Source organism: Opisthorchis viverrini, assembly GCF_000715545.1.
Source record: "Opisthorchis viverrini unplaced genomic scaffold opera_v5_47, whole genome shotgun sequence".
Lineage (NCBI taxonomy): Eukaryota > Metazoa > Platyhelminthes > Trematoda > Opisthorchiida > Opisthorchiidae > Opisthorchis > Opisthorchis viverrini.
Genome location: NW_008751702.1, coordinates 2205631 through 2221157, shown reverse-complemented (window position 1 = coordinate 2221157; position 15527 = coordinate 2205631). Strand labels below are relative to the sequence as shown.

Genomic DNA, 15527 nt, shown 5'->3' with positions numbered 1-15527 from the left:
GTTCCTGGTCGATTATTCCCAATAGACTTGAAATATATCCCTCCAACTCCATCTGAAATTGCCCAGTCCAGTGATCGATTGGACCCCAGTCCTTACATCCGACTGTTACAGCGAATCGATGCAAAATATCTGGCCACCGAACGAGGAGACTTGTTAGTGTTCTTACCCGGAATGGCTGAGATACAGGTACGTTTTCCCAACTTATACATGTTTGTAATTATCTTGGACATAGCCATGCCAATAAACCTAACACATACCCTGTAACTCATTTTTAGGCTGTCATGGAGCCAGCCAAAGCTTACGCAGAGCAAACGAAGCGCTGGATCATTTTGCCACTGCACAGCACACTATCCGCTCGTGACCAAGAGAAAGTTTTCCATGTGGCACCGGATGGTGTTCGAAAGTGTGTCCTGTCGACAAACATTGCTGAGACATCCTTGACGATTGACGGTATACGGTATGTTAATTTTGGGTCGGGACTGTTCAAACCCAGTAATATTCTATCAGTTTGATCAAGCTAATTTAGTTGAGAGGCCATATCACGTCAGGCGGGATTACCTGGGTCATGATGGAGTGAGCCATGTGAGATTCACTTCTGTCCGTTTGTCTTGTTGTGAACCAATGAATCGGTAGATGGGTAAATCATCAGAACTCTCATTGAGCTTGTTCAGGCTTATTCGATAAGTCAGCAACACCGAACGTCATTCTGCCTTATGTGTGTGTGTTGTGCTGATGAAATGTTTCTGGTTTTTTAGTTATGTCTATGGATTATCTGAAAAAAGGAGGCGTTTGTGTGTTGTCTGATGAAATGTTTCTGGTTTTTTAGTTATATCTATGGATTATCTGAAAAAAGGAGGCGTTAACGCCTTAGAAAAAACCACAGGGATTCCATGTTTGGTAGATGAAGCAGAATTCTCAACCACATGAGGTTTTAGGGTATGTGATCAACACCAGTGAGCGACAGTCTTTGTATTTATCGTTACCTGTAAGAGAAATCGGCCATCCTCTTACGCCTTTTTAATCCCTCCCCCATTTCTTGCGACTGTCCTGTTCCTAAGAATTTCACAGTGATCTTAGAATCTAAAACAGTAATTTTTCAATGCCTGCTTTTGGCAACTTATGTTCATCGCCGTACGGAACCCTTCTTTTTGGATTTCTGGGAGGTGGCCAACCCTTGACCTGGCAGAGGGGCATGAAGGAGATTACGAAACACGGGTGCTATCGGTACCACTCGCCTTCCAGGATGGGGACCGCGTGATCCTCACTGCGCCTGGTTGGAGATCCTGCAAGATATAGCTGTCAACCGATGTCCACCCTTATTCTTTTCTTCACAATAAGACTTTCAAATAAATCACGGTTGTAAGGCAGTGAAGCATCGGTGTGAACACTGATGTCATGATGTCGATGGTGGATGATGATGATGAAAACGATGATGATGATGATGATCATATGCCGAAATTGTCAGGCGTGAGCGAATCCTAGCCTAGGTGCATCAAAATTCCAGTACTTAGTTCCTGCTGCCGACTGATTCGCTGAGTCTTACATTGAAGAGCCTTTGTCCCTGGTGGGCTCGCGCACAGACTGCAATACAGTACCCACTATCTGCTTCGACTTCGAAAGGTCGCACAGTTCGATCCAAAATTTCTTTTCAGTAAACTTATCAGGCATTTGGTGATAGTACTTTTGATTCTGAGGTCCACTTGTTCCAGGTTTCCGCTTAGGAATGTGTCTTCGGAGAATTGCTCAAGTCTTGTGGGAACATCGGACCAATAGTGCTGAAATACGTCGTACCGTTTTGAGAGGAAATAATTCACCCACGATAGATGAACTGATCACACTCCCTAGGTTGCACCCGCTTGGTCCCGTGTTCCATAGGCCTGTCAACCGAATTCCTCGGACATCCATCTTCGCACAACCACCCGAGGGTTGGAAACGAACCAGAGTAGGTCCAGCATTGACTTGGTAGTGAAGTATGAAAGCCATTGCCAGCAAACTCAGCGGCGCTGGTCATTGCCATTCTCCGTGGATTGCAAAACGGAGACGGAACACATTATCAAACATGGCCAAGTCGAACCCTCGATGGTGGGCATGCCTCCAAGCTCTTGCCTTCAAATACACAGCTCCCCCTCCCAATTTCCTCAGTGTCAAGTTCACCGTCACTCCTTGATTCACGAGTCACTTATACCAGCCACTGTTTCCAGTGCGTAGTTACCCACCCCATAACTTCTCAGGTCACCAGCGAACGAAACTGTGATAGCCACTGTACAACATGGACGCGGTTTACAGCCGAAAACAATGTTGATTTCTTGGTTGTTGATCAATTGGCTGCTCATCTGTTCACCGAGCTTGGCAATCGACTTGCAAACGTTTCGGCACCATACAAGGAGACATCATTAGTGCGCAGTTGGGTGAGTGATGATGATGTCTCCTCGAATGGTGACGAAACGTTTGCAAGTCAATTGCCAAGCTCGACGAGCAGATCAACAGCCACCTGATCGATAACCAATAGACTTACTCGAGCTACCAGTATTTCGACGCATTACCAATGATGATTTCTGTGCTACTGTAGTGGCAGCCCACTTAATCGATCACCTCGAAATATCAAACTCCCCTCTTTGATGAAAAATGTCGGAAAAACATTGCTTGAAATGTAGCTGGTGAAGATACAAACTCACTACGCAACCTGATCTGTCAAAATACAAATCCGTCCAACAGGCATGTATATCACCAGAGAAATAGAGAATGTGAGAACATTCGTGGGATAAGGTCTCGGGTCGGTGAATGAAATAAGTTACTCCTTCCATAGTGACCCCCTCCGTAATTAGTCCATTGTGAGGCAACGTAATTTATACGTCTTCACTTACACCTATCCACCACTACCTCTTATTCGGTTGAGTTTCTATCTCTATGCGGTCACGTTAAAGATGGAGCCCCGCGCTCAAATTCAAATTTGCTTTTGATGGTTTGGACCTTTTTTGTGTGCACTTGCATATGTACCTCAAAGTTTGGCATTTTGTCGACTGCATCGCTGGATAACACTTCCGGGCTATACTGCAGATGTTCGCCGGCCTTCATAGCCTAGGGGGCGAGATGACTCAGTGGTTAGAGCGAGCATTTACTGGCCGGAATGTTCGTGTTTCGAACCCGACCTCTGCCTTTCGATTTCCCCTGTCTGGGCTTGGGTAACCTGGCAGTATTCCAGCCCTCGTACTTTCTTTGGGTGGCATGGCAGCTATGCACAGAAGGGGTATTACAGTTTGACTATTCTTATTATTATTCGTTTTATTATTATTATTACTACAACCCAGGCAGCACAAGTTGCGGTTACATTCCAGTCTGAACAGGGATCTTGTTACCCTAGTGTAACGGTGATACTACTGATCGGGAGGCACGCGAGTAGTATGTGTTGTTCGTAGAATTTCGCTTTGCATCGACTGGAAAAGGGAGTTCTGTTGCGGAATTCGTGGGGCCACTTTGTAACATTTGCTTGNCTGGCAGTATTCCGGCCCTCGTGCTTTCTTTGGGTGGCACGGCAGCTATGCACCGAAGGGGTATTACAGTTTGACTATTCTTATTATTATTCTTGTTATTATTATTACTATTACTACAACCTAGACAGCGCAAGTTGCGGCTACATTCCAGTCTGAACAGGGATCGTGTTACCCTAGTAGTCAAGTAATTATCCAGCAGAATGACCATTTGTTTGGGAGGGTTGATAAAGAGAGGAAAGCAGAAGCTCTTTTCCAGCATGATCATCCAGGCTGTATTTTGAAGACTTATCGAGATACCAGTGCTCTACCGTCCTGATTGATAATACAGAGCAACATATATGAACATCTGCAGGAAGACCCGATACCAGTCCTCAGTGGTCGGTGACTTGAATACCTGCGTAGGTTGAAGGTGGTTATACGATCCATCGGATGGAGAACAACGGACTCTGTCACTTTTGCAACTTTCTTGGCTTCGTAGCCATAAACTGGCCCCATGTCCATAATGCCGAAAGTTTTCCAGTCCATCTGCCTTCTCTGATCACTCTGTTTCACCGAATTCTATCCCCTTTTGATTCATGTCTCGGTTCGAAAAATTATCCTTGTTCAAACTTGATAGTCTCAAGCAATCGTCTCCCGTTTCGGCAACGAAGACAGGAGCACCCTTACCCTACCCTTACAACCAGTAATTCAATAGTCCCATCTCAGAGGATCTCTTCCGTTGATAAATGTGCTTCTATGTATCTAGAGGTAGTGGAACATTTCTTCAGGAATGAACTGGAGTCCTGAATTAGTTGTATTATTGTGACTCAACACCGTCACCTGTTTAAACTCGCACAGATTCGTTGCTGATTCTGGAAGAGTCAAGGAGCTCAGCTGGGATGCCACGGCGCGTATGAGACGTCTCAAAGAGTTCCCAGTTTCCAAGGCGAGTGCAGATCAACGGAAGGGTCGTGCCGGACGTACAGGCCCTGGTGTCTGCTATCGATTCTACACTCAAGAAGATTACGAAGAATTCGAGGTATGTTTTCTACGTTTACCTTTTACTTGAATCGAATCCATTATTCCTTGTTTGTCTGACGCTTTTCGGCAGCTGAGTTTACGCGGACTTACACCCACATCTTCACTTAGATTTCACGTATTGTTGTCGTCACTGGTTGGGTTACAGTGCGACTTCCACATGCCTCGATGTCCAGTCTATTTGACCGTGTTCAATGTCCGCATTCTGAAGCAAGCAGGTCAACCAGCTGCTCTTGGTTTCTCACTGGACTCGAGTATCTCCATTTCACGATGACTCGATAGGTCTTTATCAGGGAGCCTAAGTACCCCTGGTTCGGACACGTACCAAAGATTGATAACGTGACCTTCGAAATCATTTAATCCCCTTTATTGTTTCCGCTAATTCAAACAAGCCACAGGCACCTGTGGATGAAACCAACCTCTGTCCAAACGTACCAGGTGCTCACAAGTGGCGTTATGCTTCGCTGGTTGATTCAGTAGGTTGGTGCTTTGCGAATCAGAGGTGAAATTCAAGTGCAGAATTGTGACAAGGCGAAGATTCGCTTAACTCAGTTGACAGGATACGCACCACATAAGCAGGAGATGGCAGGTTCGAGTTCCGGTCTCCAGTCTTTTCGTCAGTACAGCGTACACTTTTTAGGTGAGTCGATCAATGTGGTAGATGGAAATGCACTGGGGTACGTCCGTTGTTGGTTTATCAGATGATCGGTGATCTGAATGCAAGCTAATTGTCAATCTCGGCGAATGCATGCTAATTACTAAAGCTCGGATCAACGACCATCTGATCAATCTGTCACCTGCTCGGACGTAGATTTCAGTAGACTAACGAGTGTGGAGTCCTCCCAGCCCGTGAAGACCAGAGAGGCTCTCGATAGCCTCCAGCCTATATCACCGTTGTTTGCCGAGCCGAGTTCCCAAGAGTGTTGTACACTCTATATTGCACTGTGGATCGGAAACACGGTCGAAGATGAAACATAGTTTTCACTGTTGGATTAACAGTGTCACAGGAGCATTGAATGGGTCCAGTGGGAGAGCGGGATTGGTGGTGCTGAATTGCATGGGAAGGTTTTCGGAGTGTGCAACTCACCCACGATAGACGAACCTTGGGCTATGCTGGTCACTGCCCGTGCTTCGCATGTCAGAGGACTTATTGCCCTCTTTCAGCGATCTGCAATCTGGAAGTGACCTAAAAGTAGCCAGTCTGAAACTTGACAATGAAACATGAAGGCACTGACCTGTAAACTTGGTCGTGCTGACAACCGACGACCCAAGAGTGACTCGTTACCCTGATAAACCTGACGGGATCACACATTCAGTGGCGGGGTTGCATTAAGTCTGTCATCTTCAGTGCTTAGCAGCTCCGATCACTCCACCCAAACTAAAACCGAACAAGTCAGTGTCAGTGAATTCGTTATGCTATCTCTAATGTCGATTTGTCCCCGTGAACGAAAATTTAACAGCTTGAACCAACGTGCGTTGTTCACAGAGGTGGCATGGACCAAGCAGATTGCCCGTAAGATCATTGGGGGTAAGGCCCCAAGGAGGCAACTCGTGATCAAATGTGTACGCAAGAGTCCACAGGTGGTTTGAGGAAACCCCATCTCTACATACCTGGGACCGTCGCCGCCCGTTACCAGAAGTCCGCCGAGTCGCTCATCCGTATATGATAGAAAACTGAACTGGAAACACGTGGTCTCTTACTGGGAAAGTGTGCAAACTTCTGTTTCTCTGATGATTTTGGTTCATCCCAGGATTCAGATTTCAAAATAAAACCGTGTAGTAATCTCTCCAATGGGCAAACCATTTATACAAGTTCAAATCAGTTGATCAGATCAGATGATTACTTTTTATCGAGACATAAGTACCGAGTCACTTTCATGGATTCAATTTGATAGCTTCGATTTAAGGTTGAACTGGCGATGTTAATACTGTAGAACTCAGTGTGCTGCCGTCCCTGCATTCTCCTGCCCGCTTCACCTCTCTGTTCGGGTTTTTCGATTCCATTCATAATTTTTACATGAGTTTGAAAGTGTCTTATCTCAGTTTTAAAACAATTTGAGTCCAAAGGGGTTTAAAACATTTGCTTCTGTTACTTGTCCTGTTGTAAAGAAGTACATTCCCCTGTAAAGTGAATTCCCTAGGAAGTTTTTTCAGATCGGGCTGTCGTCAAACAACTTGAATAGCTAGGGGAATTCAGGTGATTACGCATGATTCTCTTGGGGGACTTCAAAATACCAAAGGCTTAGGCGTACATCCTAAGTAGTGCTTAGACCTCTTAGAGACGCTTCTGCTACTTGTCCTGTTGTAAAGAAGTACATTCCCCTGTAAAGTGAATTCCCTAGGAAGTTTTTTCAGATCGGGCTGTCGTCAAACAACTTGAATAGCTAGGGGAATTCAGGTGATTACGCATGATTCTCTTGGGGGACTTCAAAATACCAAAGGCTTAGGCGTACATCCTAAGTAGTGCTTAGACCTCTTAGAGACGCACTTCGAAACAACCATCTTAACAATAATCCTGGAAAACGTGACTCACATCGCAGTCCGAATTACTTTCCAAATCCATGTTCAGCGTTTCAGTACCCCGGAGATCCGACGTGTGCCCCTGGAAACTCTGGCGCTCCAAATGATGGTGATGGGCCTACCGGACGTGACCCGATTTCCGTTTATCGAACCTCCAGAATCCAAAAGCTTAGAGGAAGCATTGGAACGTTTGCAGGTAGGTTTTTGTGTTTTTACCCACAACACCGCACACAGCCAATATCGACTAACCCAGCCGAGCACGGTTTACTCAAACTAAAAGGTAGTATACTCCGTTCACCGAATAACGGTCTGTTGCCGAACGCAAATCTGAGTACTACCGTTGCCTTCGGGTAGGCCCATTCACACGGATATACCGTGTTTCAACCAGGAATCTTCTAAGAGGGGATTCGCTCCTTTTTTCTTCCTCTCTTCAAATTTTGACGTAGTCATCCTTACTCAGTGTGAACTGGCACCGGAATTTCCCAGGTTCATTCTCATGCAAATCTGTTGCCATTCGGTCGAATATGGGCCTTGCACCTCCTGTGTTTTCAGTTGCTACTGTTAACACTATCCAGAAATCCATGCAACGTTTTGGAACTTTCATCAGATGACATACAAAGAAGCTTCTGTCAGCCCCTTGATTTGCATATCTTTTTCCCTTTTCAGTCGCATGGCGCTTTGGCCAGACAAGATAACGGTGACGGTTCACGCTCTTCGGCGCCATCGCCAAATGAGCAAACGCTGCTTACGGTCACCCCACTCGGTCGTCTATTAGCTGATCTGCCGGTAGAATTTTCCTTGGGACGCATGTTGATCATGGCCTCCTTGCTCGGGTTAGTCGAACCTGTGCTCAGTTTGGTGGCTGGCATGTCAGTCCAGAACCCACTCACTCCAACCACGGCCTTCACCGGTACGGAACGACTGAGGCGAACCGAATCCCTCGCGGATTATGAAAGTGACCATGGTGACGCGTTCACCGTGATGAGAGTGTTTGACGAATGGCTAAGAGTGTGTCTCTATCTTTTGTCCGCAATCCAATTTTTCCACCATGGTTTTTTAATGGCTGAACATAGGTACAATAAAAAAAACTGCACGCTGTGTTAACTATTAATTGTGACTAGTTGTTGTGTCTTGGTGGACGGTAGTGCAACTCCGTATCAGTCCCTTGGCTTCCTGCTCCGCCCACTATGGTATATCAAAAGGCACGGTAGCTCTACACGGCCCTTATGGAGACAAAAGGAGAATCATTTCATCTGTATTTATAGGGTAATCACAGAGTGTTCCACAAGATCGTGTCAGAATCTCCGTGAGGGGGCGAGAAGCGTCCAGTCAAGGATGTTCAAACCGGATTGGCGGCATCCTGACCAATCAGGGAATGCCCTCGTTGTTCCGTGTCCTCCATGTGACACATCCGTCCAAATGATGTGATGTTCGGTTATGAACATAGGTACAATAAAAAAAACTGCACGCTGTGTTAACTATTAATTGTGACTAGTTGTTGTGTCTTGGTGGACGGTAGTGCAACTCCGTATCAGTCCCTTGGCTTCCTGATCCGCCCACTATGGTATATCAAAAGGCACGGTAGCTCTACACGGCCCTCATGGAGACAAAAGGAGAATCATTTCATCTGTATTTATAGGGTAATCACAGAGTGTTCCACAAGATCGTGTCAGAATCTCCGTGAGGGGGCGAGAAGCGTCCAGTCAAGGATGTTCAAACCGGATTGGCGGCATCCTGACCAATCAGGGAATGCCCTCGTTGTTCCGTGTCCTCCATGTGACACATCCGTCCAAATGATGTGATGTTCGGTTATTAGGGACGGCTGGCCCTCCGAACATAGTACAGTAAACAACGGGTAAACTCACCTTGTTTACATATCGGTGTCAGTCGGCGTGAATTCGCTGTCTTTTTGGGTGCTTCGTGACGTCTGGACACAGTACCTGCCTCAGGTCATCACTGCTCATTGGAGTAACCCAGATGTAGTCCAAATGTTCACTGCTCCGAACATGCCCCAGGTGTCGCAACCACCTACACTTCTTCATGATTTATAACCCGGACTAAGCAGGGTCCCCTCTTCAGTTTGATCTCACCGCACCCGCTATAGAGTCAGGTTTCCGGTTTTTATGGTATACTACCACCTCTCCAATTCGACCGAATTTTAAGCGATACAACAAGCACAAAACCATTTAAATTCATGTATGAAATTGTTAACTACAGGGGCAGAATTTGTTGGCCTTTCAGGACTAGCCAAATACTGCAATCAAGTTTGACCAATCTTTTCAAAAGAAGGAGAGAGTTTCTACATGAATTATTGTCCGGCTGAGTAAATGTACCCTACCAGTGTTTCCAAGATCTACCCAGCACCGCAGTCGACTTTTTCCAAATTCTTAATAATCCGACGAATAGGTTTTGTACATCTCACCGCATACATGCAGCATGATATTGTTTCGTCCTTTCAGACGTGAAAATTTAAGTGCATCCACCATGCACAAGCGGAGTGGTGGTGACATGCTCGCCTCATATGTCCGGAGTTCACGTTGGGGCGCGGTCAAGGATACTTACTGCTAATGAACTGTAATAAGTGTACACATCGAGTCCAGTTCTTCTTTGAGTCGGGACCAAAGAAGGACTGTTCATACGAGATCGATGTGAAATCATGAACTTTGCGAACGAAGGTAACATTGAAAGTTCCATGTACATCACGCACATTGTGATAGTACATCCTGTAGAGAGTCGGATCGTGCCCAGACATCTCAGTACTTTTTTACGGGATATTTTGATAAGATCTCTCGAAGTGTACCGACAACAATGCAAAGATGCCTCGGGGAATATGCATCGCCTTCGGGTACAATCCATAGACTAAATACTCTTTTTGGACATCCGATCAGTACCGGAACAACTTAACGTGATAAAAACGCAACAGTCTGCTTCCCCTTATGCACGCTAACTTTTTCATCCGCAGATCAAATCTGAGGATGTCACTCAACCCAAGCAGGAATCGCATTCCGATCCGCAATGGAGCCGCGCTGATAGTCGAACAAATATAAGACGTTGGTGTCGTCGAATCGGAGCGCAAGAACAACGTTTGCATGAAATGGTTCGTTTGAGGAATCAGTTTTCCCAGCTACTCCGTGATGCCGGGCTTTGGGCAGACCGAACCACCCAACAGACGAAAGTCGCACAAAAACGTACTATCGAACTGAATCGAGCCAGAAGAATGGAACGAATGCGAACCAAGCGACGTCGTCTGTTGACGCTGCAAGACAATGACGTGAGTTATCAGTCTCGTATCGATAGCTGAAGATACCAGTTAAAGATTTTCAGCACTTTCCGATTGGAGACAACCTACCTCGAGAAGTGAGGTTCGAGAACAGACAACGAACTGTGTGACCAAACTGCATGTCTAAATATCACACCACTGGTCAACTGCTCACCAGGTCCTATGCTTAATACACTCACTAAAAAACTCGTTGGTGAAATTAAAATACCCCCGGATGTTTACGCCCTCTCAGGGACTTATGGATACCCGTCCAAAGTTCAATAGCAATCGGTTCATTTATTCTGACCCTAGTTCACAATTTGTTGTCGAAATAAGACGGTATACCAACACCTTGGTCACCTGAAAGTCTGCCAGTGGTGTGTCCCCTTGAGAGGCGCCTTTTGACCCAGTTACAGTTACATTGTCTCTGGTACCGCTGTGCAGTTCAGCGGATCTTCCCAACTCTCACGGTTAACGATCAACTTATGGTTGTTCCTAAAGGTAGATCCCACTTGTGAAGAATTCTACCGTATAAGACAATCTAAACTGAACTCGGCTACCAATGAACAGTTAAGTCGCTTGTTGGAAATCAGTGTGTACCTATCATATGGCGCGCTCTTGGCTATTCCTACACTGACTGACGAAAAAGTACTCTAATTCACTTTCCGGACCCAAATCTTGGATATGTCCTCACGCCACGTAAAGCGGTTCTCAGCTGTATTTTCTTCAGGATCCCTGGATTTGAACCACTCAGAGATTGTCACTCTTGCTTCATCCAGCTACTGATACTATTCAGTCTGGAAGGCTTTTTGAATTGGCCTAACATGTCCGATGACAGAAGTGTGATCTCCGAGCAGTAAGAGGCTCTTTTCACTTTTCGTATTTTTCCACAGACTGAAGAACGCTCTGAATCCGAAGACGAAAACGAGAATGCTTCTGAACCAGCATCCAATTTGCGCAAGTGGTTGGCCGCTGTTGGCGCCGGTCGTGGTAGTCGCGCGGGCCTGAACACTCTTGATGTATCCGTTCGAGACTTGGAACTCGTACTGTGCTACGATCTGTCATCCCTTGCCGAGTCTGCACTTTGTCACGAGTCGATGACTCAAGCCGATTTGATTCTACTCAAAGTTGTGCTTGCCGGTGGTCTCTATCCGCATCTGGCCATTGGAGATACGGCTAATGCCTATCGTGTTGCCAACCGTGGGGGTTCTGCTGGTCCTGGTGCAGAAATGGTGTTCCACACCAGAGTACGCTTTTTTACCCGCCTTTTTACCGTACTATTCCCAGTTACCCATGTTTTCAGCTTTCAAGTCGTTTTATTATTCAGCTGCATCTCGCCCTGGACGTTTTTTGTTTCACCTTAGAACTAGTGAGTCCTAACAATGACAGTTTATGTAATGGATTAGTTCCTCCACGGCTGTTCGCTTCGTTCTTATTGATGGATTAATCCAGTGCTCAATTCTCTCATGCCCAGTTGCACAGCTTAACATGGCAATATGAGTGAATATACCGGAAACAAGCTTCACAATTTCTTCTTGACGAAAGCTATGTCTTCATGTCAAGGTGTCCCAGTATTATTCACAAAACGGACTGACAAAAAAATGGAGGTGTTGTGATATGATGTTGAGCTTTGTCAAGAGGTATCCAATCTAGTACGCGTAATCTAGAAGCTTAATCACGCATCTCGGCATATTTTATTTTCAATTCTCAAAATTAATGCCAGGACGAATTCAGAACATGCCGAAACACTTCAAAAAGAAGCAAGTGGAATGCAAGCTTAGATGCGGAGCCGCCGCGGCTCGCCTGGTTTCGGTTTCTGTGTTCTCAACTCCAGTATTGATAAGGGATACGTCCATATATCGTTTCTGCTCAGGGACAACTCGGTGGCTCATAGGGCAGCGCATTACGTTGAATCACTCATTCATTCCATGTACTGTTTTTACATTAGTTTATGCATTATTCTGGACCTTGAGTTCCCTGGCAACGCCCGCTTTTTGGGTTGGAGTACTGCGGACAACCCAGCAATTAGTGCTCTGTGAAAGCACATTTGAATCAAGACAGATCGTTTTGTGTCTGCAAAGCGCAGAAACCGTAGTTCGTTGTTGCTCTGTTGAATTGCAAACGTTTCGATACCAGTCGAGGAGACGTCGTCGGTGGGTGATTCCACCTCTTCTGTTTGCGTTTATATAGTTTTGAACAGTGCCTAATAACTACGGTGATTGGTTGCGGAGCGGCTTTCGCGTAGCTTGATTGGTCGATTCGGGATATGAGTTACTTCATGATATCATTTCATTTGATTGAATGTCTTCATTCTGTTCCTCCGTCTTGATTGTTCCGTTTCCTTTTCGCGTCGTGGTCTGGTTGTCTCCTGTTTGACTGTACGACGTGGTCGTTCTCATCCCTCGATCTGATTGGCTCTTTCCTTATCATTCTGTTGTTTGGTTGCCCGCATGATCGATATAACTGGTTTTATTGTTTGATTCCTATGTACATGCCCGTTTCCCGTTTGTTCTTCCATAAACAAGCATCTTTCTCTTCGCGAATTGAAACTGGCGACGGTGGTATGTGTCGTATGCTGTGTTTATATGTTCTGGTGACCGGTTTGTTGTTAAGTCTGACCAACACTGTGTTTCTCAATGTGTTTGGAGTTATGGAGTTGACCGTCGTTCCTTATTGTCCTTCCAGCGATGTTTTTACTATGCGAAAACGTGCTCTCCGTTTTCTGGTTGTATTGACAAAATACCCTGACTTTGGTTCCGTGTGGGACTCAGTAGAATAAAATAGAATGGAATAGAATATCTGATAAAATCGTCCTTCGTCGACTATGTTGTGTTGCGATTCGTCTCGATCAGTTCGAATAGTGTTCGAACACGGTTTTGTTTGTGACGGTTTGAGTGGTTGCTCAGGAAGCTCGGGATCTGGTTCGCGTTGTATGCTTCGGTTCACAGTTGTTTGTTTGTCGTCCTGTTGACGTGTAGGAAAGTCCCTCTGTTGTTTTCCTTTTGCACGGTGAAGTGGATATCAGCGAACACGTTCAGAAGTTCGTTCATCGATTCATAATAGTGAACATTCACATATCGCACCCATATTTTGGGACTGATAGCAGGATCTGCTGTGGCCTAACCGCAATGAATCCCGAGGTTGGTAGTTCCTTTGGCGCTCCTTCAAGTTGTTCGTAATATCCTCGACTAAACCAAAACTAGGTTGTCAATAGTAGGTCCAGTGGTTCGTGTTCTGTTTGTGGTTCTCCAGTTGTACAGTGGTTTAACGGCCGCTGTCCTCATAGTATTTAAATTGACCGATGGGAGCAATGAAGTTGAGCCGACAACTTCTCGATTTGTGGCTTGGTGAGCAGATCCACAACCAAGCAGTGCGCCCGAGCTGCCCATATTCCGCAACATCGTCACCCAGTATGCCCGATCGGTTTATCATAGTTACGTCGTGATAAGCTTACGCTTTGAGGTTGTCAGCCTATGAAGGCCCTCGTTCCACAGTCTTGGATACTTAAAGCAACCGTTAGCCTTTCGGGACTTTTTTCTTGCGCATCTTCATGATTAGCTGGGATCGCTCATGCCCTCGAAAGTTTTCTACTAATTGGCAATGGCAGATTATATGTTCCTCGCATTTTGAGTGTCACGTTTTTACCCAGAACTCACAGTGATATTCGAAATTCGCCTCTCTCACACACGCGCGTCATCGTCATGAAGTCTGTTTACCGCATGTACATTTACTCCATTAGGCAAAAGGCTTCGTCACTTTGAATCCCAACGACGTATTTGTGCGTCATCCGGACGTATTATTTCCCGACCCCAAACTAAGGGAGAAAACCGCGTCAATTCATGATTCATCTTCGGATTCCTTGCCGTCTGGCTATGCTTCGGATCACCAGCTGTTGATGTACCTGTGAGTTGTAGCTTTTACCGGTGTCATTGCGATTTGCCCATTCTGTGGAATAAATTCGAATTTCGCACCCCACAGGACACGCCCCAGGAGAACGTGATTAGAAGTGATATCCTTAAGTCTTCACCTTTCTCCTCAACTTTTCTGCTTTTACCTTCTTTGTCGGTGTACCAAATTTAGGGGCTGTAAGGACGATCAGCTCAGCTGCTTGAGAACCACTGCTCTAGAGTTTGGATTTCTACCTCATAAGTGTGTTTAGAATCTTCATGCCGATATTAATGTAAACGGCAATGCCACCTGAATTGTAGCCATGAGACATACCCGCCCATAGTTCCAGTCCAACTCCGACAGTCCTTCTGCTTCTGTGTATAACTTGCGTCGATAACTTAAAGGCATCTCATTTCTCATGCTTCCTGTCGGTTGCCTAGCAGTTTTGCGTCGAAAGGATACAGCGGCTGAACAGTAGTGATGGAATCGAAAGTTCAGCCCATCAACCGAGTGCGCCATGGGAAGCCGGTTTAGGGTGCCTTTTTCCCCTGTCTCTTTAGACAGACTCTCATGTGTTAGGTGGAATTCCACGCCGATACCGCTTTATCACCCACATTTAGGCGCTGCTACGGCCGAGAAACCGAACCGCTTGCCGGTTCGGCATCAAGGCTAGCTCTGATTGGTCGAAAGTCCAGGCCCAACAGCCAATCATGATGAGTATTCGCCAAATGCCGGTTGCCAATGCCGCATCCAGAAGTCGTCAGAATTTCCGGAATGTCGCGGCATACACTTTATATACGACGCGCTGCATAGGCGTTTTTGAACCAGTTTTGGGCGTTAATATACGTTATGCACCTTTGGTGGTTGTTTTTCAGAGGAACGCTAGCTTAGGAGGCTAAGACCGAGAACTAAGCTGAGAAAACTACCGTTATTGCGCATACACAGAGTGTGCATTAATTAACTGGGAGTCCGTGCACATTCTTTGTAGTATATTTTTCATAGTTTTACCTTTCTGGACGTCCAACCCTAGCGTATGTCCTCGCATTCATCTGGGACCTTTCCCCCACTGTTGCTGTTTCTCCAGGATAACTACCGTGGTTCAGTTTGCTGAACAACTTTTTGCAAAACAATTGGAAGGAAATGTGTTCAAAATTCGACTGGGTAAAGCCGTCAGCCGGTTAGATCATCAGGTTTGTAAGCTGCAACAACGAAACCTCCTGCTTAAATTCCTGCATACTACTATTTTACCCCATCTCTTATTTTCAGAGATCTCATGGAAACTACGAAGCCCTTTTTGGTGAATACCATTCGGGTGCCCGCCCTTCCCACCCTTCCTCTCTTCTGCCCCGACA

General features: G+C 45.8%; 1 protein-coding gene across 1 annotated transcript in view; it reads left to right on the top strand.

Moving 5' to 3' along the window:
• The window catches only part of T265_13218 (hypothetical protein), a gene marked incomplete at both ends in the record, with an annotated part of 22773 nt that continues 7246 nt past the window's right edge, over positions 1-15527 (top strand). Inside the window, 11 exons of the mRNA XM_009167775.1 lie at positions 1-186; positions 276-457; positions 1738-1942; positions 2232-2446; positions 3083-3247; positions 4329-4509; positions 7078-7224; positions 7695-8036; positions 9991-10299; positions 11181-11534; positions 14027-14190. Coding sequence (XP_009166039.1) covers positions 1-186; positions 276-457; positions 1738-1942; positions 2232-2446; positions 3083-3247; positions 4329-4509; positions 7078-7224; positions 7695-8036; positions 9991-10299; positions 11181-11534; positions 14027-14190 — 2450 coding nt within the window. The remainder of the gene's footprint in view (positions 187-275; positions 458-1737; positions 1943-2231; positions 2447-3082; positions 3248-4328; positions 4510-7077; positions 7225-7694; positions 8037-9990; positions 10300-11180; positions 11535-14026; positions 14191-15527) is intronic.